Here is a 27,771-nt window from a genome sequence, read left to right as displayed (position 1 = left end):
ACTTAACGGTTAAATGCTGTATATAATGTAGACAACTTGCCAGTTGTAACTACGGTATGTTCCGCTTAGATTTGAAGATATTTTGCTGCAAATACTGACCACATTGAGATGATGGTCAAGGTCATAATTGAGTTAAAATCTAAGAAATCCAATTTATATGAACTTGATATCTCCTATTGCCGTCCATCCACAGTTTTTACTTAACAGAAATTGATGAAACTTCTGTCAAGGTTAATCAAAGTGCACTCACAATATTCATCTGGATCAGATAAGTAGCACAAGAGTTATTTCCGTTTAATGAAAATAAAAAGCTAGCATTCATCTGTCCTGAGCCACTACTATGTACCAAATCGTGCACATTCTTCTAAAGGTCATAAATGCTCCACTTGGCATGTGACTAAATGGTCTACTATGATATTGGGAGGTAGGAAGAGGATGTGATAAAAAAAACTTCATTCTAGCATATTTACTTCCTCTGTAATTCAAAACAATGTGAACAAATACAAATGAATATATCACAGAAACATCATAACACAGAAGCTCCTTCATGTAAAGTGTATGTGTTACCAAACATTAATACACAATGTAGGAGTTGACAATTTTTAAATCTGACATTTAAAAATGTGCTCTCACTTTACAATAGTGAATGCAGATGTTATTTGCTAAATAAAAAACACAGTATGCAAACATCAAAATGTAACAAAACCATATAAAAGTTATCTCTCTGTAGCAACGCGAGATAATAATAACAAAGTTAAAGGTATTCACACATCAATTATATTTCACTCTTGACACTTCACCCATTAACAATTATATTGCAGGGTAACTGGCATAAGCTTCAAACACAAGGAACTGACATCTCATACCATATTTATTATCAAGGCAAATAACCCTTTTTGATAATATATTATTGATGCACAAGAAAACAACGGTAACTACAGTGATGTTTGCCTAGGAGATGTACCAGTTCCACTTGGTCTCATCATCTTCCTCGTCATCACTGTCATCCACTGCACCCTCGTTCCGGGACAGGTTTACACGTGGCAGGCCCTTCAGTGAGTTCACCTTCTTCCAAATACGCCTGTAGTGGAAAACAAAATCAAGCCTTTTATTTATACAGATAGCACTGGGAATGACAGTGTAAGAAGTAGCTTCAAATTTGAGAAAAAAGGACTGATTCTTAAAACATGGCCAAAAAGGAAATTGCATATAAATAGCCCATGTTATAGAGTTTAAAAAAGGGCATTCAAGACGAATTAATTATTAAGCTAAACCCTTCATAATTTAAATATATACTCTGCATTAAAAATGGAACTTTTTTATACATAAACGTTAATAGTTTATGGTCAGTCCATAACCTTTTATTTTAGCGTGAAATTATTTAAAACACTGGCTAATAAAATACATCTTCAGTATCCAGTTTATACAAGTATATAAAGGTTGCATCAGTGTATAAATTAAATAAAACTGTGACAAACTGGTCAGGCAAAACCATCACAGTAAAATTGAAATTAAAAGTAACAAACAACAAGATTTGTTCACAAATAAACTCAACAATAACATCATCTGGCTCATCATAATAATCACCTTACAACTCTGTAAAACTCGTAATAATCATTGGAAATAAGCTGTGGATGAGACAACAAACAATTTTTTTATAAATTTATGTCATGTTTCACATGTATATATTAATACAAAAACATAAAACTTCCTCATGGTAATATATTCAACACTCTCAGTTAAATTTTAAAGAGATAAACAATCAATGCATATTTTTTAAAACCCCTATATAGAAAACAAATTCTTGCGGCTTTATCGGGCATTACCGGTCCCGGGTAGTTATCAAAAGTTATGGTCAAATGAGTAAATGTCAGTTCAATTTACGAGTTAATAAAACAAAAGATATTTATTGCTATCAGCAAAAATGAATACTGTGGTGAAAGTCATCCTATGGAGAAAGAATCCTGATTAGGATTTAATTGAATAATAAAGAAACCTTTAAATTCATTTCAAAATAATAGAAGTAAATGCCTGCACAAAATTGAAAAACTGAAAATGTTCTGTTTTCTTCAAAAGGACACATTTTTTTCTGATGACATTACATTAATCAGCCCCATACAGGAATTTGGAGCCTTGTCGATGGAATTTAACTTCAAAATACACAAACCTTGCATCCCGTTCACTGGTGTCTGCATCCTGGATGGAGTCACGCAGTTCGGTCTCCATCTCGTTGTTACTTCGCTCAAAATACTCATTCTGCTTCAACAGCTTCTGTACCTCGATCTACAATGAAACAGACGGAAATATTGACTTATAAATGAAGAAATTAATATGTTATGAGTTGTTTTATTATTAATGGGCTACTTCAACTACTAGTATGTAAAAATTGAGTTAGTTTAAACTCATTAAGTTTATTGCAATGTCAAATATAATGAAAATGAATGGCTGAAAATCAAAACATGAAATTAAGAAGGAAATGGAAGATGATATAAATAATTTTTATGAATGGCAGAAGGAAATTAAATATTGCTTGTCAAAATAAGGAACATTCTGAGAGTTGAAATATCACAGTAATATGCTTGATGGATAATCTCCTGACTTACATTTTAGAAGTTCAGAAACATAATATACAAGATTTAAAAAAAATAATAATTAGACAATTATAACCTAAACCCCTTGAGTAGTTGGTCATGTACCTGAGTCTCCTTGATACACTGCTCCAGATGTGTACAGACGGTCAGAGGCACGTATTCAAGGCGAAGTTTTCTCCTCAGCTCTGTTAGAGCGTCCAATTTCTCAAGAATGAGCGCCTTGCCATGTTCAATCTCATCGGCAAGTTCCACAGGAGTGTCATCCACAAAGTGACTGATAATCGGGATAGATGGGGGCTCTGGATCATGAAAAGAACACTTCATAGATACTGTAGATTGTTTGAATTTTTCAAGGTCACTGGGTTTTGAACTAGTTTTGCAAGATTTGAAATTTGCAATCCAACTATCTAATCATCACCAAACATATGGTATATTACTATTTCACTAGGTTTTCAATCTACAACCTAATCAATCTGCAAAAAAAGTGAATGTTTTTTATTTTATTTTAAATAACTAATGTATTGCAACGTAACAAAATATTCATAATTATCATCAAGCATGTACCTATGTTGATCTACATACCTGGCTCAGGGGCATTGGCTAGCCACTCCTCCTCCTCAGCGACTTGTGCACGTAACCTGAAAAGAAAAGTCTTTTTAATAACATACAGGTCAATCAAATTCATCATAAGTTGTCTTGAAGCCAGCATTGCTTAATGGCAGACAAAAGCACCTTGTAACTTGCAACAAAATAAATGTGCATCATTATTTGATAGAGAAATGCTTTTACTCAATTGTGTATACTTAATATAAATTCATGAAATATGGTGATTTATTCTTTATACGAAATATTCCTTATAATGCAACAATTCTAAGTCATTTGCAAAAGACCTGCTCAGGATTATGAATTCTTTGAGAACTACATCAAAGCCATAATATCAACAATTTCCAGAAAGTTTACCTCTCATTTTCCTCTATACCCTCTGTGGCAGCCTCCTCCAGCGTGGCCACACGCTGTTTGGCCTCAGCAAGCTCTGCTGGCCGTGATGTACCACGCGCCGACATTTGTTCCACCTGGTCCCGGAGCAGGCGACTGTGTTGCGGTGTCTGACTGTCAAGCAGTTTTGTGATGTACCCATCATACTCTGACTGCAAGTAATTTAAAAGTGAAGCCATTATGTTTTTAATAATCCAATTTTTGACCATATGCAATATATCCAATTTGTTCAACAGTTATAAATACATAGCTGAAGATGTATCCTAGGGTATGGTCAATTACAACTAGTCTGTACAAATGACAGAATAGTAGGACTGAGAATAGAAGACTAGACATTACCTCAAATTTCAAACAGGAGTTTTCTCATTTACATCCAATGATACGATTCCTTTACCAAGCACTTTCAGGCTGTTGACCTGTCCAAAAATTTGTTTTTTAACACAGCCATGGCATGTTACAATGTCTTTAAACCCAAGAATAAAACTGTAATAACCTGATCCTTTTAATCCAAAGATCTAACTGCATAATATCACCTAGTACAACCCTACCTTGATACATTTGAGCATGTATCCAAAGGTGCTTGTTTCCTCTATGAGATCCTCAAAACTGTTACTGTACACCTGCAGCTTGTGGAAGTTTGGGCCGACACCACCCAAGTTCATCATCTCAAGGTCCTGAAATTAGAATACAATCAAGTTACATGCCATCAATAAAATAACTATTGTGCTGCGCAACACTTTTTTTCATAGAATCATTTAAGCAGAATGAAAGCAAGGACCAACTCTACCATCACCTTCTGTCATAAATTTATACATTATCAATTATATTTTAATCAATTTATTTCATTGCATTTGATATTTGTGATCATGTATCTAACATGATCACTTATAAATACTAATAAATCCAGGTAACAAATATGAAATTTTCTTGAAAGATTTATAACCTCTTCTAGTCTTTTCTCCAGATGCTGCACAGCCTTCATTCCAGACAGCACCTTCTGTTCACGCGTGTCTTGTTTTCGCAGTACAACAGTCTCAAATTCTTTAAGCTTATTAAACTGATCAGTCTTTGTAATTCCTGTAGTAAATGATGGCAAAAATGTATGCTTGGCTGTTAAATAACCATCAATATCTAGCGTCTGTGTCAAGTCCTGCATGACATCATAATTAGGATCACTAGGATTCATTTTCCTAGGCAGGTATTGGTTCTGTATCTGTCTTGGTGGGGTGACCATCATTTCCTGGTTTGGCATTTGCTCCACAAGAATCCCATCATCCAGCTCAGAATACAGAGACTTAGCTGAAGCTGTGTCCTTGCGGAAACTCCTGCTCACTCTGCTTTCCTCTGTTACTCTACTCATGTCAGTTGTTTCTTTCCTGAATTCCTCTACTTTCTCCTTTTTAGGCAGTGTGGTTGATTTAACAGGAGAGGGGAAGGGAACACCTCCCATTGTCCCAATACTGAAGTCATACAAAACCTCCTTCATCTTTGACCCATTATCACTTTTATGTTTTGAAGAAATTGTCTTAAGTCCAGGAATAAGATCTTTGTCTTTCACTGATGATTTCTTCTTTTTTGATGACTTCCAAAACCTGCCATGTGTGTCATTGTAAGGTGCTTTATAAAGTTTTTTCTCATTCAGGTGACCCCAAGAGTATTCATCAATGTTGGCTTTCTGTACACGCTCCACATTGTTCAGCACATCTCGCAGCTGACGTTGGGAGGTGAACTTGTAAGCCGTCATGTTGATTTCTGAATTCTTCACATCAGCAGATTGTCCATGAGTTTACCTGAAAAGAAAGATATTGATATTATGATAATCATGCAAATATGATGGACTTTTCTACACATGGTTAAATCACACACGCTTCATCCTAAACAAGTGCATGTACAATACAAAGGCAGACAGAAATGCTTAGGCCTAAAAAAAATAAATGTTTGGTTAGGGTTACATCCTTTTCAAAAATAGGTAGGGTAGGTAGGCTTTTTATTATTTTATTTTTTTTCTTATTATTAGGCTTTATATAAGAATGTTATTTTCATCATTGGAGAATGGTGTTAAAGTTATTTTCTGTATAAGCATTTAAGGTTTTAAACTACATATTGAAAAGCAATTAAAAAAAAGATTTTTTTTTTGATTTTTTTTTAGTTTTTCATTTTTTTTTTTCAAACTGACTATAAAAACGGTAGGGTCGGCGCCTTTACCGTAGGTAGAGTCGGGTAACCCGAGCCAAATATATTATTTTTTTAGGCCTTAGCACTTTGGAACTCAGCTGCCTATGGTGCGGGCAGTTGATACAATGATTATTTAACTCCTTATATATAATAGATACACTTGCTTCTAATAACACATGTCCATATAACTTTCACACTGACCAGTATAAACATTCTTTTTTGAGGGAAACACTTGTTTATTGGAACCACAGTTTATGGGAAGACAGTGTTGTTGAGGGCTTTAAACAGGCTCCTGAACAGCACTACTAGAACCCGTCCCTCCGAAGGTACATGCCAGAAGTGACTCTTCTACATTTTTGAACAGATACAGACAAAAATATAAATGTTTATTGCAGTTGATATCAGGTGAAAATCTATAATAATGTAAGGTCATTGTGACAAATTTACAATAATAAATGAAATTTACAATGGGGAAACAAAGACAGGATATCCAAGATACTTTCACAGACAAATAAACAATTGCCTCAGGTCTAGACAGACTAGTGTAATTTAGCACTGCAGTGAGGCAAAACTCAGTGCCGGGGTGAATAACAATCAGAGGAAAGCCTTGATAATAACATACCAATGTAGTTTTGAATTGTCCACTTAAGAAAACAAATAAGAATACTACTATGCAAGTTTAAAGCTTAACAATTTTGTTTTTTTCAAACAAAATCCTGTTCAATCAATAAGCACAGTGAACAGTTCTTTAAAAGATTTTATTGTGTAAATGGCCAACAAATGACCCTGGATGAAAGGTTTTTTCTTTTAAATAGTTTGATATTGGTGTAAAATCAAAGTAAGACAGAATTTCCTAAGGTATCAGACATTATTGGCTTTAACTACTGTCGTATCCAGAATTAAAGAGCGAACAATCAATTGGCATTACCAAATTAATGGTATTTCATAGGGAAGTATATTATTTATTTATGTTATGGGCGCAGCCATATTGTTTTGCGATTTCCATGACGATAATAAGGGGCGATAAGTCGAATGGCAGTGAATAATTTCTTGACGGTTACTAACCACCAGAAATAATAAGGCATGGTTAAGCACGGATATGATTTATATGTCTGGTTACATTAAATACTGCTAAATGATGGTTATAACTTCGACGTAAGACTCACTGTTTCAAGATTTATTCATAAAGGCATGGCCATTAGTTATGGACACGTGACAAATATATAGAAAATTGCAAACAACAGTGCTAACATGAAAAACACAAACGGTAAGAAAGAAAATACAGCAGATGAAATGAACATACAGGTAGTTAAACACCACATATACAGACGGGGTGTTTTAACCTCTTGTATGCGCTATTAAAAAATCACAAGACTTTTATGGAGAAAGCCAAAAAAAAAGTAATTTAAGTTCATAAAAGTTTTAAGTACCCATTAACATTTATTTATATTACATATTTTTTCTCCAATACTATACTATTTTCATTTTCAATTAAAATTTGCATATTGCAATAGCTGGATTTAATGAAAACAGTAAAATAATATTCAATGTTTAAAAAGTCGTCGCTGCAGTCGCCGCCCCTATACGCACGTTGAGTGCTTTTGTTTACATGACTTTATTCATGTGCAAAATAGTCATCAAATGATATATTGGTCAGTGGCTTGATTTCACACTGAAATCAACCTATCGATTACTGGAAGACAATTACCAATTGAATAGTTGTGTCAATGTGCCTGACCGCGGACTGTCACGAACCGGAAGTCGACGATTCGCTGTCGTCTATAAGCTTCTGTAATAGGCCCTAGGCAATGAACCACGAGGATTTAGGCATCACAGTCTTAAGTTACGGACATTCATGTAAGGTCGTTAATGTTTATTGGAGCAATGTACCCGAGGTAAACCAATGTAAAACAGAACAGAACGTTTATTCCACTTAAGCATAAATATGCTCATCGTTACAACAATATGTACATACATGTAGAAGCAAAACATGGCATGTGGCAATTATAACATAAGAATCATTAATAGACTATTTATATAATTATATATTATAAATAATGTGGGAATGTGTTACAACTGTATAACAAATTTAAGAATGTTGTCAATGTTAAGGTATAATATATAAAGCCTTTTAAGGTTATGAGTTATGATTTTGGTTAATATACATAATTATTTCAATATATACTGATTTACGGTTAATAAGCAATACAACAAGGTTCATGATGAGGTGGCTAATTGTATAAGAATTATATTGATTTTAAAAATAGATAAATATAAAAGTAGTATTTGTTTGTACAAAAAAGAACTATACGCATTAAAGTGTGATCACTTCAGTTTATGATAAAATCAACAAAAACATGTATCATAGTCATAAACTACAAGCGAATTGAGAAAATAAAAAGGGAAAACATAATAAATAGTTATAAATCGTTAAATAATAAATCGTTAAATGATAAATAGTTATACTACTAGTATATTATAGGATTTTGTTATTGGCCCCATCTTAAATCACCTAATTTGAAGGACTTATCACAATACAGCGCTATCTTTCTAAGGATTGTTTGGTGATTATACTTTGCATTAAAATTATAGACATTCATAAGTCTGCATATATACTGGGCATTTGACAAAGAAATGAAACTCGTCCTCAGTATCATTTAAATTGCAGATTGTGAATTTTCTTTCATTCCTAGCAGCATTGTGGTGTCTTTCTTACTCTGTAATTAGTTTATGAGAAGATAAACGTAACTCAGCTTAAATATTCTATACTTTACACAATTTCTGCAAGATTGAGAAATGACTTAGAGTAGGATTAAAGGGAGAAGAAACCAAGCATTAAAACATGAGTCAGTCTGAATATGCTGTCGACGGTTGATTTGATCACTGATAGCAATGATTTGTTATTGGTCCCAGGATATGAGGATTGTTCAAAACTGGTCTTAATTTCTTTGTACTGTGGAAGGCCTTAAGTTCTAGATCATACAGAAATGCGAAAAACCTCGGTTCTATATCATCGGTATAATAGTCATTATAGTCGATTTTGAGAAGGAATGAAATGAAAGGCTGGATCGATGACGTCGGATGACCGTCTCCATGGCCTAGTGGTTAAGCATCCGCCTACGGAGCGGGAGGTCGTGGGTTTGATCCATGGCCGCGTCATACCAAAAGACGTTAAAACTTGGTACAAGTAGCTCCGTTGCCTAGATAGATAGATAGATTTATTCGTGCATATATATGTCATTGTAACAAACCAAATATCTCATAAAGTTATAACACAGACTGATTAACAAAGTATTAGTGATGATATCTATACTAAAGCACAACATCATTAGAATGCTTTGGATACATACGTGCGTTAACAAAGATTTAATTCAATGTGACAAATATATAACACAGGATAACCCATTAAAGTTATTCAACTTATTTCCAATGGGGTCCTTATGACAAATATAATTATTTGCCAAGATCTCAGTTGTAAGCTGTTTAAATTAGGTTTACTTATACAAAAATAACATGCATGCACTCTTGACCAGTTAAAGAATGATTAAATGTTTGATATCGAACTTTTACAGTTATTAAAATAACGACTGAAAAAATAAATAAAAGAATGCCTGGCGCTTGGTATTTAAAGGGTGGTGCTTGAAAAAGTGGTGTACTCAGTACTGGTTTAACCCAGGAAAGTTGTACCCCGTGTATCGGTGCTTTACACCGAGTACGTAAAAGAATCAAGGGGTCTCTTCGAAAAAGAGCTAGGGTATAGCTTCTTGTATCCCACCACTGTCTCTTCAGCGTGCTGTCCCTTCAGCAAAAAACAAAGGACCCCGTTGGAAATAAGTGCTTGCACTTTCATGGGTTATCCTTGACCGTAAGGTCTAAAGAAATACATACAATGTACATACATGGATACCGATCGGTAACGGAAAACAACGCTGCGCGGAGTTTGAAAATCGCGCCTTTATATATCATAGTGGAAGTTAGCCCAAACAGTTATTCACTGCTAATGTTGCTAGAATAAACAAATATGGCCGATTTATGGAAAAATATTGGTTAATTTAAGATCTTTGTTTGAAAATAAAGCTTATTAAAAAGTGAGTTTGTTCGAAACTTTTCTTGAAACTCAAATAATATAAAAAGAATATGTTCGCAATATCAAATGTCCAAATAATACGTCGGAAAGATTTTTTCGTTTTTTTTTTTAATTTGCTGTCGATTGTTTCGGTTTTCAATAACGTATTATATAATGAATTTATTGAGAATAGTCACAGCATATGGTTTACTTCAGAATTAACCATTGTTCACTGTTGTATATGACAAACTGACTTGGAAATTGAGCGTACACAAACTTTAACATTTAAGCATGCATGCACAGGACATTTTGTCTGACATGTTTTATAAGAATTATACTGGTTGGCGGAACATATCCGAACAGGATACAAATCCTGAACACCTTTTAAAACATTCATTTGTTTCACTTTATGGTGATTGATTATTTGATGATCTAGATCAATCCTGAGGCCTGCCTTAGCAACCCTCAAGTGAAATTCATCTTGTTTTCGTTGAGTATTTTGCTGAAAAATGCCATACAACATTCTAATGCGCTTGAACTTTAAAAAAATCAAAATGTAGCATACGGGTGAAATTACATCACAGGGCATGTGCTCATCTTTCAGGCCACTGTTATGATGACCTTGCTTCTAGTTTTTGTAAATAAAAATCACGCTTTACATAAAAAAATATGAATTGCATGTTTTTAAAAACAGTGAAAACAAAGAATAAATTGGCAGCTAAGTGTTAAATGAAGATAGCATACTTATTTATCATTATTTTGTGTGATTGACTTTTGGCCAGTTATTTCCAATCAAGTTTTTGATGTTATTTTGATTACTATTTTGTCTTCCATTCTATTTGCACATTAAGTGCTAATTAATCTTTTCTACATCAAAGGTATTTGTGCCCTGCAAAGCATGAATTGAAGGGCTATTTACTGTCCATAACATTTATGATTTTCGTCATTAAATTAATGAGATTGTGAAACAGTACTTTGATAGATGTTAACACATTAACTAAAGATGTTTCATACAAAATCTAACCAACTACAACAAAAACTCTCCAATATAATTGTAAAAAACCTCAAAAGTGTTCAGATTTGTGACCTTAGCCAGTAAGACATATCAGTAGTGAAACCCAACAGCCTTGTGTCTACATCTCAGACATGAATGTAGCTTATGCAGGATAATTTAATGTTATGCAATTTTTTTAAACTTTCTAGCAGTTCAAACAGCCATTAAAGATGGGAGCGAAAAAGAAAGGCAAGAAGGGAAAGAAGGGTGGGAAAAAGGGGAAAAAGGGAGGAAAGAAATCCAAGGAGCCCCAGATGACTGCACAGGAGGCCATTCTGGCTTATCAGTAAGATGGTTTTCACATTTATTTAGTAGAATTTTAATCAGGTGTGTAATGAGAGCTGCCAGTACCAGGTTAGTTTAAAAAAATATTCAGGGAACCCTGAATTTAAAACTTTATTTTCACATGAAAACAACAATATTGAAATTTAAACATCAAATTTAAGCTCTCAAATGCTATGATGAAACACTGCCAATAAATAAGCTATCAGTAAAAAACATCAACATTATTTTGTATGAGTTAAAACTGTCAATAAACAGTCTATCATTAAACAACATAAACATGATGATTTATGTTGTAATTGCTCCATTTCCAACATCCATATTACTATTTACTATCAGTATGTTTGTACCAGTGTGCTTTCTATGGCCTTTTTAGAATCAATATTGTAGAGAAGAAGCTGGAAGATGTGATGTATGAGACCCGGGGTTGGGAGGAGAAAAACAAACGCCATCTAGACAGGGTAACCCCTTACACAGTTCATATTTAAACTGGATATGTCTGAATACTCAAGATACTTAAAAGCCATTTCTGGAAAGTAAATGAATACAGTTTAACATCAATACCATGCTCCAATATAGATTGAATTATGTAATATTTTTGCTTAGCCTTTCCTAAAATTAATCAGTTATAGATAACAAAAATATGAAAATCTAGCTTTAATACTGGTATTCATTATCATACATCATAATTAATGTATTTGTCAGGGATGTCAGGATTCAACAATCAGGTGTCTCAGAACAGCCCTTTTTTTTAAATAATTTATTGATCTCTGAAACCATGTAATGGATTTCATCAAACTATACTGATGGGATCTTTGAACATGATTTCGTCATATTATGATGATCATAAAAAATATACTATTGATGTCCATGTTTTACAGAATGACAAGTTAAAGGAGGAGCAGGGTGTGTTGGTGCAGCACCTGTTGAAGCAGGCAAAAGATTCGGACAAGCTGTTTGCAGGCGAGGAGATCAAACACAAGGATGATGTAATAGTAACAATGCACGAGAAGTGGGACAGACAGAGACAGAGGGAGAAACAGCTAGAGGGTTGGTAGATGTTTATAAATGCTTTATGATGTGCTATTGTCAAAGTATTTCAGTGAGACGAGAGTGGTCTGGTTGTAAATATGTCCTCCTCTCATCAAGAGGTTGATGGTTCGGGCCCCACTAGGGTTAGAGTGATTTAGAGGTTAATGTGTCACCTCTCACCCAAGAGGTTGTGGATTTGAGCCTGACCAGGGGTACATTCTCTTAGCTACCAAGAAAACAGACTCGAGTGATTCATATCAGCTTATACCTGTCTTCACAATCAAAGCAAACCAAAGCATTTTGTTAAAATTTACATATTTTCAAACAATTTTAAAAAATACAATTTCAGTATTTTTGTCTGACCAAAAAAAGGGGGAAAACTATGTTTACATGTATAAAGTGTTATGTTATGGAGGAATACATATAGATATAAAAATGACACTAAATGTGCTCTAACTATTTATTGCCACATGTGTTTTAATGTTCTTGGTGTACATATGTAGATGAATAAATAGAATACAAAATTAAGTTGAATTGTTATTCCATAAACACCAAATTAAATATCAGAACAACATGTATTGTTCGATATCTAAACTATAACTGATAAGCATGTGGCTGTGCCTAGGTATTTAACTCATTAGGGCAGATAATCCTTAGATGATAAAGCTATCATGTAACATAAAGTAGCAGTGTATAGTAGTGGATCTGGTCTGAATCTAAGCTATCAGTTAGATTTTACATTGAAAGGGGTTGTGAACTTTTACAAAACGAATTCTTGTTAAAACATATGGGTGAATCATTTCATGGTTGGTACTATTATGACATTGTAGGTGATTATCTTTATTCTCTTTATGACATGTATCAATAACTATAATTTCAGATTTGAAGCGCACAATAGCAGAGACAGAGGCAGAGATTGTTCGGATGCAGAAAGAAGTGGACTATTGGACACGTTACAAGGATGAGGGTCAGCATGATCACGCCACACTAATACGCACGCTTGAACAGGAAGTGGACGACATGACCACCAGCTTCAATGAGATGAAAGGTAGGGTTTTTGTACACACTTTATATTAGTGTACTTTTAGGGACATTAAATTTAATTTTTGTAATAATGTTTTTTGTCCATGTGTATACATTGTGTATACATGTATGAGAGGATTTAATGAAATTACTTGGAAATTACTTTTCTTCATTAACAACATTATCTGTCACAGAAAACCTTTAACATACCTGGTATGTAGGTTTTTTTTAACTTAGGGTAAAGTATCAATTTATAGCACTTACGCATTTTATGATTTTGAACGGGAGTGTGCATCATCTATCATGGAAATTATGATAAAATGGTGAACCTGAAGTGAATGTTATATGATACAATTTTCATTTAACATGATAATAATGTTACGGTAAACTTTGTGTACGGATATTTTGTTTCAGAGCCAAGACTTATTGCATTTTTCCACAGTAAGACGTTTGAAACAAAGCATAATTGCTCCAAAGCTTTTTGCATTTAATTTCACTTCATTTGAATATTAAAGTCATATAAGGCATGGGTTACATTGTCCATATTTCATACTAATTGCATGAGAAATTATTTGATATTTCATTACATTTAATACAAGACATTTTGTGTTCATTATTTGAATTTGTGAGATATTATTAAACCATAATATATGATATAACAATGTTTGTTTTTCACTACTCATATGTTTTGCTTTTTCAGAAACTATAATGCGACATCAATTTTCTTTCATCCCTTTATTTCCAGCTCATAATTATGATTTATGCTTCTCTAATGAAGTCGTACTCCGGTTTAAATTAGAATCATAATGATACTGTTTAGTAATAAGTTGTGTAGGCAAAAGTATGTGAGACACCTTCTTACCTAAGCAATGACCTGAATCAAAATTGATAGATATTCCTAGGTGGTGCTCTCTTCTGACATACCAGCCTAAGAAACTCATCCTGGAGTTGTTTTAAAATGTACAATTATACATGAAATTAATTGTAACTATTATTGTAATAGTGACTGTTGGACATTAAAACATGTTTTACTCTGTTTGCAGGTGTACTTTAAATCTATGCAGAACAATGAGTTATAGTACCAACTTTTAGTAAAATATGGAGGTCAGGTGGGGGGGATATACAAATTCTATCTGCAAAAACATTCGGTATATGTTTTGTTATTTTTTAATTTAGACAATTGTTTGCAGGGCATCTGGATGGCAGTCTGGCCAAGACAAAAGATGACATAGAGAGATACACGACTGAAAAAGTTGACCAGCAGAAACATAGGGCTTCTGAGGTAACTACTGTAACTGAAAATGCTCATGTTAACACATTTGCCTTTTTATAACAGTGTTATTGACTATTTTATATAAGATGTATTCATCATTTTATTTGCAAGAAACATGTTAGGAAAGAGAAACATAATTGTCACGGAAATAATTAAGATTTAAAATAAATGTTAAATTTTAAACAATCAGTTCAAACTAGATCATTGCATAGGTAACCCAACACTGATCTGTTGTTGTTTGTTTTACAGAAAGCCATTAACCAGATGGACAAAATCAGCAGACAGGAGGTGCTCGATAACGACTGGCTCAAACGAGAGGTCTCACACCTACTACATACTTTCATATTTATATGGCAGCACTGCAAAGTTACTTCATGCCATCTACTCCTACAAACTATGATTTTCAACCGTAAAAGAAAAATGTATTTACCTCTGGGATGTCACTTACATATAAGTGACATTCTACATAAACAAGTATATGATAAAAGAGATTCAAAAAATGATGAGAACCCTGATGTTAAACTTGCCAAATTATGATAATCTTTCATGGATGTGTCAGATCAAATGTCTGTAAAATGAATTTAAATACCTTTATTTGAGGTATTGCCTTATCTTAATTTATTGCTATGATAGTTCAACCAAATCACTCTGTTATCCCTGTTACGTTGCATATTTCGGATTTTAATCTTTGTCATAATTAAAACATGTGTTTCCATCTTGTATACATATTACTACAATTTATTCTCTGCATGTATATAGGTAGAGATTCACCGTCGGGAGACAGATGACCTGCGATATGAAGTTGAAGATATGGAACGCGGGAACCTTGAGATCATGGCTGAGCTGTTCGAGTGCAAGATAGAGGATCTAAAAATTTCCAGGTGAGTTATTTAGAGTACAGTACTACAATTGATTACAACAAGTCAAAAGGCAATAAGAAGTCAATATAATTCTAAAATGAAGAGACTAAAGATGCTTAGCTGTTTAAATTGACATTCATGTTCACTGTTAACATGGTACTAATATATGGCACTGTTTTAGCTCTATCATTATGACTTTGACACCCTATTTCAGAAATTTCTTCCTGACCCAGTTTGCGGAGGGTGAGAACCTGGATACAGACGGGATATTAGAGATGGACCTTGCCCAACTGTCCATAGAACAGTCTGGTGGGGACCAGACTTCACCTAAAGGTGAGGTCGATGTAATTTTTTAAAATAAATTTTGCTATATCTACATGATCATTTTTTTTTTTTTTTCATCTGCTTTTTTAAGGAAAAAAGTGGCCATATTTTCATAAATATGGTGTCTTTGTTATTGGTGGCATGGTCTCTGCTATGCAAAAACTTGAACCTTGCCCATAAAAAATTGGTGGCATGGTCTCTGCTATGCAAAAACTTGAACCTTGCCCATAACTCAATAACTGTTTTAAGAATTTCAAATGAAACATGTTGCCAGAGACAATAACTCTGGCTTTATTAATGATGGACTAATTTCTTTTGTTCAACTGAAAATTACAACATACAAGCACTGGTGTTCACTTCGCAGTGGTTTTATTTAGTTTTGTCCGTTTTTCATGTGTAAAATTCCAGCTATTGTTGTAGCCTTGCTGTTGTTGTTGTGTGCAGTAAAATAAATGTTGGCCATAACTTTTAAAAACGGGCATAAAGCATAATCACTGTAATACATATGTAGCAAGTTCAGTAACTTGGACAAACTAATTCTTGGGTTATGCTCTCTGATTAAAAAAGAAAAAGTGATGAGCACCTGGATCTGCTTACAATGCTCTTGTGGAAGTCAAACTCTGCACAGATGGCTTTGTACTATTTCGTGTTACACATAATCAACGGCTGGTGTTAGATATAACTCTGGTGGATACCAATGTATGTGTTCTATTAAAATTATGTTACTGGACTCTATTCTATGTGTTATATTCCAGGCATACCAGCTCGGCCGATGAGTGCAACCCACAGGGCAATTCAGGACAAAGTGTTTTCCCTCGTCCAAGCATCCATACAGAGTGAAGATGAAGATAGTGGTACGATTTCTGACACAAACATATTAATTTATGAGTGTATGATAAAGGATACTTTTTTTCTTTTCGGTTTGTTAATTTCAACTGTACACATTTTTGCTGTCAACTAATATTTTGTTTGTTTCTCTTTTCCAAAAACAAATGATTATTTGATGTTTTATTTTACCCAACATGTCTATTTTTTACTATTATTGATTTTACTATCAAATCTGGCTATCTATTTAAGTTCTATATATAAGTGCTGTATGTTAAATATGTGTCCATGCCAATGCATGCCTATGAATGTTCTGTAGACATTTCTGACACTGGTCAGGATCCAGGTAAGTCTCTCACTTGTACACTTGTACCATTAGTGGGTGCACAACTTTCTACATCATGTACATATTATGGTACATACTATGAACTGCAACAAGGAGAAATAGGTCTTGTTTTACTATTTTAAATTGTAAGTTTGTGGCATCAAATCCGATATGTTATTCATTAGAAAAACCATAGGCTACCTTAAATGTAGCATGGAACTTAAAAGTACATCACATGGGTGCGACCACTCTGTTTCTATTCATAGGAAACAATTACATCATATTCCCCCCCCCCCCTCCCCCCACATTAAGCACTATTGCTGCTTGTTGCAGTTCTTATTACATGTGTATTTAGAATTGTATGTGTTGCATTTGGGATTTTATCTCATTATTCTTTTAATTGGAGATAGATGAAGTAGCTGAAGTTGTACAGCCGTTACATAGTTATAAACAAAACATTATTATGGTAACATCCATGCAATATGTCTCAGTTTGCTGTTTTTATACTCCTGTGTACTGGGCCAAAGGCATCAAGTATGTTGTCCGGTCAATTACTTTAGAAGCCTTTGTCCAATCACCACCAAAATTAATCAGAATGTGTATTGGCATAATAATTCAGACAAGTTTGATAACCAGAAATTACCTAAAATTGCTCTTGTCAGCAGAAGTTATTTAGAAGCCATTGTCTAATCATCACTAAATTTAGAAAAAAGTGTGGATATTACGTCTTGGACAAGTTCATTAACCAGCAATATCACTCGAGTCACTCAACAGTAATCGGTCTTTAATTATATCAATTAGCTAAATTGGTCTTGATTAATTACTTTTTAAGCCTTTTTCCAATCAGCACCAAAGTTGGTCAGAATGTCTATTGGCAGAATATCTTGGTCAGGTTCGATCATCTCAGTCTCTCCAGAATTTTGATCCTTGAATTGGAAAAACTGTCTTCACAGTGTTCGCTCTGTAAATTTGGCTTAACATACAACCATTTATCACCAAGCTTGCTGTCCTAAAATAAGGATGGGTGTATTTTGTGATGGTCGGCGCTCATTTTCTCTTTGGATTTTTATCAAAGTAGATTTTATGGTTTTCATTGCAAGTACATAAACTACATTGTACCTGGTGGATTTGAATGATATTTTTTCAAAGATCTGTATACTCTTTTGTGTGTTTGAGTGCTTTGTTTATATGGATAGCTTCTTTACCATTATGCTTCATATAGAAATTGGAATACATTATATTATTTACATGTAGCTGACATGTTTAAGCTTTTTATGAACTTCACTCATCTACCTATACTGCAATTACTAATTGTTAAACAACAGAAAAATTTAGCCATCAATGAAAAAACTTTATCAAAAACATGGCATTTTGGGCGCCAAGGTTTGTTTTTAGAGGACTAAGCTTTAATTTGTCTTTAGATTATGTAAATGAAGTGACAGAGCTGTATATTATAGCAGAATTTTGTTTTATGACATACAAACATGTATATTATTGAGAAACTGAATGTACTCGAGTGTGAAGACATGTACTTGATGCTAACCATCCATCTATTGTTACAGAGGCTGACAGCGAGGATACAGATCTGCTGGATAACATGTTCTATGAGGAAGAAAATTGGGGGGTAAGTGACCCTCAAATTTCCTCAACTCTTGCCTTCTCTTTCATTGGAGAGTTGTGAAAGACGCGTCACTTTTGAACCCCAACCCGGTTTCAAGTTCTTATGATTTAGAGAAAGGCTTTATTTGTAAAGATTTACACTTTAACACTGCATTTTATTTTATTTGAATATTTAGACATGAGAAAATATGTTTAGATTTGTATTCTTCCCTCATACCAGGACTACCTGCAGCTGGGTCCCCTGGAGCTAAAACTGCTAAATGTTACGGGGACATCAATGCCGATCCACATGCCAGCCGTCCTCAATGATGAGGAGCTCCGGGCAAAGGAGTGTAACCCCGACACCTGGCCTGTCACACAGCCCATGTTGAAAGACCTTGTCACCCCGCGCAGTGTGGCCACCTGATCAACGAATGGACAATGGGAGATTGTTTATGTATCATTATAAACTTGTCTGTTATGTATGATATTGATGCCGTCCAAGATGCGTTCTTGAGTGATTACTGATCACTAGTTACCATATGAAATGTCTTTAATAATCCAAACCAACTTATGCTATTAATTCAAGGATGTTATATTTGAAATGTAATATTGGGGAAAAAATCCATGATTATCCATATCTTTGTTTCTGTGTAACAAATCTAGTTTTCTTCAGCACCATGTAATATTAAACATTTGTAAGAGTTTAACTAGGAGAAATTATTTCAACAAAACTGTTTGCATTTAGTCATTATTGTTATTTTTGATGTGATATTTTTGTAATTGATGGTAAATTGTTAAAATACCTCTGTAATTGTAAAGCACATTGTAACACAAATGACTTGTCTGTTTAAATGCATGTGAGCATGAACATGCATTCATTACAAATAAAATCAATATAAAAAATATTGGGTTTTTTTGCTTAATTTCTGTCAAGTAGGGTTTTAGTTTGGTGCTGCACACTGCGTCATGTGGGCCGCGTCATGTGGGCCGCGTCATGTGATTTTTGGCCTTGAGACATGCATTGGCTTTATTATGTTATTGGGGACTAGATGACATTTCAGAAAACAATGCGGAAAACGCAACTATGACCTTTGACATACTTACCTTGAATAAAGTATATTTGATATATTAAGAGCTGAAATGGTTTTGCTTATAACGTTTTCTTGACCACTGAAATTGACCATATAAGTATGAAGACCCTACAACAAGTCCTTCTCAAGTTATTGATAAAAATTTCTTATAATTTTTGCCACGACCTTTGACCCCAAATCCGATAGGGGTCATATAACGACCTTGATTAATGTGCAGTCAAGGTTAATAGGCTTTACAGGTAATTGATATAAAACCGTTTTTTCTATCACAGGCCACCACAATCTTGGATGTTCTGTCCCAAAAATAAACATTGATTATCTACCGGCCATGACCAGTGTGAATACAAAGTAGAGGTCTATAGAATTATTCATTCAAATTCTATTGGAAGGAAATGAAAGTGTGACCCTGAAGCAGGCACAGACACAGTGATCCCATTTGTCTGCCTTGCTTCGCAGGTAACACAAAAACTACCGTACTCAATAAAGGTTTGCAACAACTAGTTTTAAGTTCAGATTATGGTGTACTTTCACACAAGTGCCCTTCAAGATTCCACTTTTCTCATTTGATTAAGAATCATAATGCAACGAATGTTTTGCCAGTAGGCATAAACTTATGTTTCATGTGTATTTCTTTGTTTTCAAGTTATGGCCAACAATCAAAGTTTTGCCAACGTTGCCCACCAACACAATGGCTATGACATTACCATGTCTATTTATTCAAAAACATACAAGCTAAAAATCATGAAAGAAATCCTGAAAATGGTGATGAACAAAACTTAAACATGCCATGTTCAATAATGTTTATTTGCAATGACACAACAGAATCAGTATGAAAATGAGATAATGCAAAATAACTAGTATTGAATTAAAATCATGCAAAATTAGTATTGTGGCAGAATGTAATGGATCAAGAGAAAAATGAAATCACTTAGATGTGCCACTTGTGGCATATTTAATCTCATCAAAGGCCTTTCTAGCTTTTCTCAGTTCCTCACTCATCGTAAGCAGTTCTTTGACCCTTGAGTATTTCTTCGGGTCCTTCCTGATCAGGAAAATTAAATCTTCCACTGATATTCTGCCGGGCCGCCCGACCTCAAGCGCTTTCTTGGTCTGAAATAAAGTCATGTCATTTTGAATTTATTTCAAATTTAAAATAATGTCTGAAATAAAGTTGCACTTTAAACCTAAGGCTGAAACCAATCCAACAGATTAACTACAGTTAAACAAGAGAAGTGAAGGTACATGTATAACATATTGCATCGAGGAATCTTGTGACAAAAATTGTGAATTATATAAATAATGATTAAAAAAGTACTGTCATAACAAGCAATTATTTTCTTATCTATTTGAGAGCCCACCATTTCTGATATGTATTCTACGACGAGGTCTTCTATCAGGTCCACAGACTCAGTGTAGGGATTCTGGTCATCTCCAAACCCGTACATCATACACCGCACTGGAATACAAGAAACATGTGCTTGAATCTTGGAAGCTTCGAATCTTAATGAAAAACAAGAGCCAATTATTGTCTTTACACAGCTGTTCAAGGGGCATAACATGACAAACTCTTATCCAAAGTGATTAGACTTCCTGCATATTTAAGTGGCATTTTTAGCTTTTTCGATGTAATCAAATATAAATATTTCTTGAAAATTTTGTAAACAAATATCAAGGTTTTGATATTAAAATAATTTCAAAAATATAATAATAAAAAACATAATAAATCTGCAGGCAGCTGGGGTTGAACCCATGTCCTCTAGGTCAGCAGTCAGCCTGTCAGGGTACCACGGTTGACAGATGCTCAGGAGGAGTTTTATGTAACAAGTAAACACAATTAAAATATTGTCATCATTGAAATGAATATTTTCAACAATTGATTGTTTACTGTTCTTGGGGGTTTTTTTTACCAGGTTTTCACATAGTGAAGCCTGGTAATAAGAATGACGAATGTCATTGTTCGGGCTGGCGGGCAACAGGCCAGCCGAAGTCAAACTCACCTATGAAACTGAAGAGTTTCAGTAAGGGTTGACCAAACTTGGTATATAGAAAGAGTTTATGGATACCTTTCATGGGATTGTGTTTGGGGTCCCTAGAGTCAAGGTTAAGGTCACTGTTACTAAAAATAAAAAAAACGGTTGAAACTAAATAACTTAAGTTAGGGTTGACATATCTAGACCCAACTTGGTATAAAGGACGAATTTATGGATACCTTTCATGGGATCGCGTTTGGGGTCCCTAGGGTCAAGGTCACTGTTACTAAAACTAGAAAAACAGTTGAAACTGAATAACTAGAGTCAGGGTTGACATATCTTGACCCAACTTGGTATAAAGGAAGAGTTTATGGATACCTTTCATGGGATTGCGTTTGGGGTCCCTAGGGTCAAGGTCAAGGTCACTGTTACTAGAAATTGAAAAACGGTTGAAAATGAATAACTTAAGTTAGGGTTGACATACCTTGACCCAACTTGGTATAAAGGACGAGTTTATGGATACCTTTCATGGGATTGCGTTTAGGGTCCCTAGGGTCAAGGTCACTGTTACTTAACACAGCTGGTCAAGGGGCATAACTTGACAATGTGATAAGACTTCCTGCATATTAAAGTGACATTGGCAGCTTTTTTGAAGCAAGCAAATAAGAAATTTGTAAAAAATATCAAGGTGATAAGTTAAGATATTAAATTAATTAAAAATAAAAATATAAGAAAAATAAAATAAAAATCTGCAGGCAGCAGGGGTAACACCAATGTGTCAGCAGACCTTATCCTTTATAAATTATACCATGATGCTTTTGGGGAGTTTTATGTAATACAATTAAGAAATTGTCATCACCGAAATTTATGTTTTCAAAAAACGAATGTTTATTGTTCTTGTTTTGGCAAACTGTCGGCAATTGTTAAGAGATGCTTAAAGCACAGTTATCAGTTCTTTTTGCTAGTGGGTTGTGGAGAACAGAGGAGCTTTCAAGAAGCCTTATTCAACCCGTTTTGTTTTCTTTATTCCTAAATATTAACAAATGAACTCGCCAACACCCACTTAGCCGCTTTAAAATACAAAAATGTACTAGTAATTAACAAACATCATGTTAATTCATGAAAACATAACTCCTTGTGATTATCAGATAAGCTATTTTTCACACTCTTAATTTATGGCCAGATAAAGGAGTGAAGCACCATCCAAAACGTTGAATTCCAGACAGTGCCAGCTGAAAAAGCCTGGACATCAATGACAAACATCAGTGTACTTACATTCCTTGGAGAAAATTTTCTTCCTTTTTTCTCCTTTCTGACTTTCCTCCTCGGTCTCCTCCTCCTCAAACTGTAAACAGATAAATAGAATTAAAGGTGTAGTTAAAATTGTAATTGTTGTGTATAATTCATTGAATCTTACTTACTGATGTACCACATTGCTATTGACACATGTATCTTTCACATTTTTTATGTATTTTTCCAGTTGGAAATTTACTGGGGTTGTCTACTACATTAATCCCAATCAATCTAAAAATAGCATTGGTATATATGTATCTGTACTTACCACATGACTTTCACATGCCAAATATACACGCTATAAACTGGGAAACCTTTATGCTATAATTTTAAACGGGTTAACTCAGTTGAGATAGAGACAAAATATTCTTATAGATAAGATTTATTCGTGCATATATATATATATATATATATATGTCATACTAACAAATCAAATATTTCATAAAGTTATATCACAGACTGATTAACAAAGTATAAGGGATGATATCTTTACTAAATCACAACATCATTAGAATGCGTTGGATACATGTATCTGCGTTAATAAAGATTTAATTCAATGTGACAAATATATAACACAGGATAACCCATTAAAGTTATTCAACTTATTTCAAATGGGGTCCTTATGACAAATATAACAAGAGATGTTTGTCAAACATTATGCCCCCCCCCCCCCCCCCCCCCCCCCTGAGCGCCATGTTGTCAGGATTATATGGACAATTGAATGAAATATGCATGGACCGAAATGACACCTGATTTGTCACTGACATTGGATGCCGTTGAGGCAGTTGTAAGATTATGACCATTCAAAGTTTGAGGATAGAGTGTGTTATGACCATGACCTTTGACCTCAAAATCCATAGGAGTCATCAGCTGGGCAAAAGGCAAGTTCGAGGGCCATGGGTGCAGGCATTGACAAGAAATCACACAGACAAAATGTGCCATTGTAAAATTATCATTTGAAACATTTTCACATTAAAGGTCACTGTGAACTTGACCTTTGACCCAATGACTCCTAAAATCAATAAGTGTCATCTCCTGGTCAGGCCCAACTTCCATGTCAAGTTTGATGATCATAGGTTCAGGCATTGTTGAGATATCACTGGGAGAAGAATGGTTAACTTTTTTGTGTTAAAGGTTACTGTGACCTTGACCTTGGCCCGATGACCCCCAAAGTCATGAGGGGTCATTTACTGGTCAGGCCCTACCTTCATGTCAAGTTTGATGACAATAGGTCCAGGAATTGTCAAGTTTGCTTTCAAGGTCACTGTGACCTTGACCCCCTTAAACCAATAGGGGTCATCTACTGATCAGGCCGAACCTCCAAGTCAAGTTTGAGGGCCATGGGTGCAGGCATTGTTGAGTTATAACGCGGACAACCTTTTATCGTTCAAAGTCACTGTGACCTTGACCTTTGGCCCAATGACCCCTAAAATCAATAGGGACCATCTACTGGTCAGGCCCAACCTCTGAGTCAAGTCTGATGGCCATAGGTGCAGGCATTGTTGAGTTATTACTCAGACAACCTTTTACCATTCAAGGTCACTGTGACCTTTACCTTTGGCCCGATGACCCCCCAAAACAATAGGGGTCCGCTACTGGTCAGGCCCAACCTCCAAGTCAAGTTTGAGGGCCATGGGTGCAGGCATTGTCGAGTTATCACTCGGACAACCTTTTACCATTCAAGGTACATGTGACCTTGACTTTTGGTCCGATGAGCCCTAAACTAATAGGGGTCATCTACTGGTCAGGCCCAACCTCCAAGTCAAGTTTGAGGGCCATGGGTGCAGGCATTGTCGAGTTATCACTTGAACAACCTTTTACCATTCAAGGTACATGTGACCTTGACCTTTGGCCCAATGACCCCCAAACTCAATAGGGGTCATCTACTGGTCAGGCCCAACCTCCAAGTCAAGTTTGAGGGCTATGGGTGCAGGCATTGTTGAGTTATCACTCGAACAACCTTTTACCATTCAAGGTCACTGTGACCTTGACCTTTGGCCCAATGACCCCCAAAATCAATAGGGGTCATCTACTGGTCAGGCCCAACCTCCAAGTCAAGTTTGAGGGCCATGGGTGCAGGCATTGTTAAATTATTACTCGAAAAACCTTTAACCATTCAAGGTCACTGTGACCTTGACCATTGACCCGATGAGCCCAAAAAACAAAAGTGGTCTGCTACTGGTCACGCCCAACCTCCAAGTCAAGTTTGAGGGCCATGGGTGCAGGCATTGTCGAGTTATCACTCGGACAACTTTTAACCATTCAAGGTCCCTGTGACCTTGACCTTCGACCCGATGAGCCCCAAAAACAATAGGCGTCAGCTACTGGTCAGGCCCAACCTCCAATTCAATTATGAGGGCCATGGGTGCAGGCATTGTCGAGTTATCACTTGGACAACTTTTTACCATTCAAGGTCACTGTGACCTTGACCTTCAACCCGATGAGCCACAAAAACAATAGGCGTCAGCTACTGGTCAGGCCCAACCTCCAAGTCAAGTTTGAGGGCCGTGGGTGCACGCATTTTTGAGTTATCACTTTGACAACCTTTTACCATTCAAGGTCACTGTGACCTTGACCTTTGGCCCGATGACCCCCAAAAACAATAGGGGTCATCTACTGGTCAGGCCCAACCTTCATGTCAAGTTTGATGACCTTACGTCCAGGAGTTGTTGAGTTATCACTCAGACAAGCTTTGGTCTACCGACGGACCGACCGACCGACCGACATGCCTGTGCAAAGCAATATACCCCTCTTCTTCGAAAGGGGGCATAATTATTTGCCAAGATCTTAGTTGTAAGCTGTTTAAATTAGGTTTTATTATACAAAAAATAACATACACACTCTGACTAGTTAAAGAATGATTAATTTTTTGAGATCGTAATTCTATTACAGTTATTAAATGTAATGCAACCAACTGTAAAAACTATATGACACTTTAGCATAATATGACAAAAATCTTAGAACTGATATGCACGCTTAAATGAATAACAATTAATAAAATAGAAAATCTTCTAATTCTGCACACTATGAGCTGTGATTTCATTTCTTTTTTAAAAGTATTCTTATTTTTCAATTCTTTTAACTTTAGTGGAAGACTGTTCCAGTCATGGATCGCTTGATGAAAGAAAGTATTTAATATAAAACTGTCTGCCTGCGGCACTTTAAAATTTCCAGCACTATGTCTATTGCTGTAAGAATGTGTAGATAAGACTTAAGTAAAATGTTCATATAAGTATGATGGGCACTTAATATTAAAGATTTTATGTACATGGTTAAGTCTGAGTTGCTTTATCCTATTTTCTATATTAAGCCATCCAAGATCACTGAAAGCCAAGGTTTTTTTGGGGATACTCCATGAAATGGTGCATTTTGAGATTTTTAGGTAAAGAGTTATGAAATGGTGCTGCACCCTGTTCTTTTTGGTAGCACCTTTCTGCCCTCATGGAGACCAGCATGTGTACCCTACTGCCTTTATAGAATCAAATGCTTGAGATAATCAAAGTTGTTTTGTTTTGATTAAAGCTTAAAATATGATTATAAATTCATGAAACTTGACATATTTGGCAGTTGTACAGTAACATACTATAACTTCAATTTAATTAAGCACAATTCCTGCTATTTTTTTGTGAAATTCATTATGTTCAAATTCTTCAATGCCAGACACAATCTGCCCTTATCTCTCATAGCACCCTGTCCTTTTTCTGCAGCACCCTGTCCATTTAAAAACCTGGCTAAAACCCTAGTCTAAAATAATAGACGTGTTATACGGGATTCTTCCAATCCCTAACGTCTAAACGGGTTTGTGCAAAAAACGGGGGTGTTTTAAAAATATTGAAATTGTTTTAAGTGAAGTATTTTATGGTTGAAATTGATCATAAAGAGTTATATTCATATTTTACCATGTAAGTGAAATGTTATTTTGCACTAAACAAGCATTAAGTGCATTAAAACAAGTTGTTTACCTTTCCAATAAAACGAAAGTTGACTGACACAGGCAACAATTATGCGAAGGGGAACAACTCGATACAATCGTAATAGCTCGGCCTCCTCCGACAAAGCTTCGAGATAGACCTCGTTATACAATCGTAACAACTCGGCCATGGCCGAAATGTTCCGAGCGATTTAAAACTGTGCCCTAAAGCCTTGCAGGTGCCCGTCATGTATATATCGTTATGTTTTGACAGAATGAAATGAAAAAAAGCCGTCAAAATCATAATTATAAGTTGGATATTTATTTTTTTGTGTACGGAACTAATATAAAATAACATTATCTGGTAATATTTCTTGTTTTTATGATATTTTATAGATGCTATATGCTTTAACCCGGAATCCTGATCGGAACAACTACCCACTTTTGACACTAAACAATTTGTACGTGAAGGATTTGCCATATCAAAAATCTAAAAAAAATCCGTCAACGTACAATTATTTGGACTAGCTAAAACCCTAGTATTTTATTATCATCTCCGATGTTGACATGTAAAAAGCAAACTTGGACTATTTTAGGCGGAGGCGTGCGCCAGATGCCTAGATGACATGTCCTGACCTTAGTGCAATAACCTAATGAAGGTGACGATGTCTACATTAAACAGTTTATTAATCAGTGTCAATTAAAATCAATGATATTCAACTGAGAATACATTCTATGTTAGAATATTTCAGTGAAACAGGATTCTCTGTTGGTACTGCCATTCAAAGTTAACATTATAGCAAAATAACTTATTTTTTATTAACTTTCATCTCTAAATCATGATAAAAAAAAGATATATTGTTTACTTGGTCTTTTTCTGCCTCAGCCATTTGTTTACAAAAATGGTTCCCGGTTGATCTTTCTTCCGGGCGTTTTGGCGTCAAGCGCTGGGAGACAGTTATTGCAAGCGTTTCGCAAGTTAGATAAGTGGTTCCCTTCGTGAGTACCTATGGGTAGAGTCTTCGCACAATTTTTGGGAGCCAACGTCCGTGGTTAGCGTCTCATCGACTCGGATGATC

The 27,771-nt window shown here is 35.1% G+C and overlaps 3 protein-coding genes across 8 annotated transcripts; 1 reads left to right on the top strand and 2 right to left on the bottom strand.

The window, feature by feature from the left end:
- Positions 1-451: 451 nt before the first annotated feature.
- On the bottom strand, positions 452-6,788 carry LOC128236918 (uncharacterized). 2 transcript variants are annotated; one of them, XM_052952053.1, is made up of 9 exons: positions 6,691-6,766; positions 5,964-6,110; positions 4,531-5,377; positions 4,136-4,261; positions 3,552-3,739; positions 3,174-3,229; positions 2,697-2,890; positions 2,168-2,283; positions 452-1,081 (listed from the first exon to the last, which is right to left on the bottom strand). In XM_052952053.1, the coding sequence occupies exons 3-9, from the start codon at positions 5,329-5,331 to the stop codon at positions 952-954; spliced, it is 1,611 nt and encodes a 536-aa protein (XP_052808013.1). In that variant the 5' UTR covers positions 5,332-5,377; positions 5,964-6,110; positions 6,691-6,766; the 3' UTR covers positions 452-951. The 2 variants fall into 2 exon arrangements, with proteins under 2 accessions (XP_052808013.1, XP_052808014.1); XM_052952054.1 differs by lacking the exon at positions 5,964-6,110 and having other exon boundaries at positions 6,691-6,788.
- Positions 6,789-9,741: 2,953 nt separating this feature from the next.
- Positions 9,742-19,326, top strand: LOC128236628 (coiled-coil domain-containing protein 83-like). 5 transcript variants are annotated; one of them, XM_052951604.1, is made up of 14 exons: positions 9,742-9,850; positions 11,032-11,168; positions 11,541-11,625; positions 12,046-12,214; positions 13,077-13,244; positions 13,634-13,660; positions 14,410-14,501; positions 14,742-14,810; positions 15,252-15,373; positions 15,567-15,685; positions 16,432-16,530; positions 16,821-16,847; positions 18,389-18,450; positions 18,667-19,326. In XM_052951604.1, exons 2-14 carry the CDS (start codon positions 11,053-11,055, stop codon positions 18,850-18,852), a joined length of 1,341 nt encoding a protein of 446 aa, XP_052807564.1. In that variant the 5' UTR covers positions 9,742-9,850; positions 11,032-11,052; the 3' UTR covers positions 18,853-19,326. The 5 variants fall into 5 exon arrangements, with proteins under 5 accessions (XP_052807564.1, XP_052807567.1, XP_052807568.1 ...); XM_052951605.1 differs by having other exon boundaries at positions 9,769-9,850; positions 11,035-11,168; XM_052951607.1 differs by lacking the exon at positions 13,634-13,660.
- A 978-nt stretch (positions 19,327-20,304) lies between these two features.
- On the bottom strand, positions 20,305-27,666 carry LOC128236994 (transcription initiation factor TFIID subunit 13-like). Its single transcript, XM_052952163.1, has 4 exons — positions 27,559-27,666; positions 22,765-22,834; positions 20,878-20,975; positions 20,305-20,629 (listed from the first exon to the last, which is right to left on the bottom strand). The coding sequence occupies exons 1-4, from the start codon at positions 27,580-27,582 to the stop codon at positions 20,444-20,446; spliced, it is 378 nt and encodes a 125-aa protein (XP_052808123.1). The 5' UTR covers positions 27,583-27,666; the 3' UTR covers positions 20,305-20,443.
- Between the last annotated feature and the right edge of the window lie 105 nt (positions 27,667-27,771).

The sequence above is a fragment of the Mya arenaria genome, chromosome 6 (genome assembly GCF_026914265.1).
Source record: "Mya arenaria isolate MELC-2E11 chromosome 6, ASM2691426v1".
Classification (NCBI taxonomy): Eukaryota; Metazoa; Mollusca; class Bivalvia; order Myida; family Myidae; genus Mya; species Mya arenaria.
The sequence above is the reverse complement of the archived record's forward strand: the minus strand, read 5'-3'. Positions and strand labels throughout refer to the sequence as shown.

Excerpts from the sequence above, each read along its gene's own strand:
- LOC128236918 (XM_052952054.1), bottom strand. The coding sequence starts at position 5,331 with ATGACGGCTTACAAGTTCACCTCCCAACGTCAGCTGCGAGATGTGCTG. Across the intron at positions 3,740-4,135 it reads ACATGCTCAAATGTATCAAG|TCAGAGTATGATGGGTACAT; the intron begins GTAGGGTTGTAC and ends AATTACTTGCAG. Across the intron at positions 2,284-2,696 it reads AGTGTATCAAGGAGACTCAG|ATCGAGGTACAGAAGCTGTT; the intron begins GTACATGACCAA and ends GTTTCATTGTAG.
- LOC128236628 (XM_052951604.1), top strand. The coding sequence starts at position 11,053 with ATGGGAGCGAAAAAGAAAGGCAAGAAGGGAAAGAAGGGTGGGAAAAAG. Across the intron at positions 15,686-16,431 it reads GGACCAGACTTCACCTAAAG|GCATACCAGCTCGGCCGATG; the intron begins GTGAGGTCGATG and ends GTTATATTCCAG. Across the intron at positions 16,848-18,388 it reads TGACACTGGTCAGGATCCAG|AGGCTGACAGCGAGGATACA; the intron begins GTAAGTCTCTCA and ends CTATTGTTACAG.
- LOC128236994 (XM_052952163.1), bottom strand. The coding sequence starts at position 27,582 with ATGGCTGAGGCAGAAAAAGACCAA. Across the intron at positions 22,835-27,558 it reads CTGAGGCAGAAAAAGACCAA|TTTGAGGAGGAGGAGACCGA; the intron begins GTAAACAATATA and ends ATCTGTTTACAG. Across the intron at positions 20,976-22,764 it reads GAAAATTTTCTCCAAGGAAT|TGCGGTGTATGATGTACGGG; the intron begins GTAAGTACACTG and ends CTTGTATTCCAG.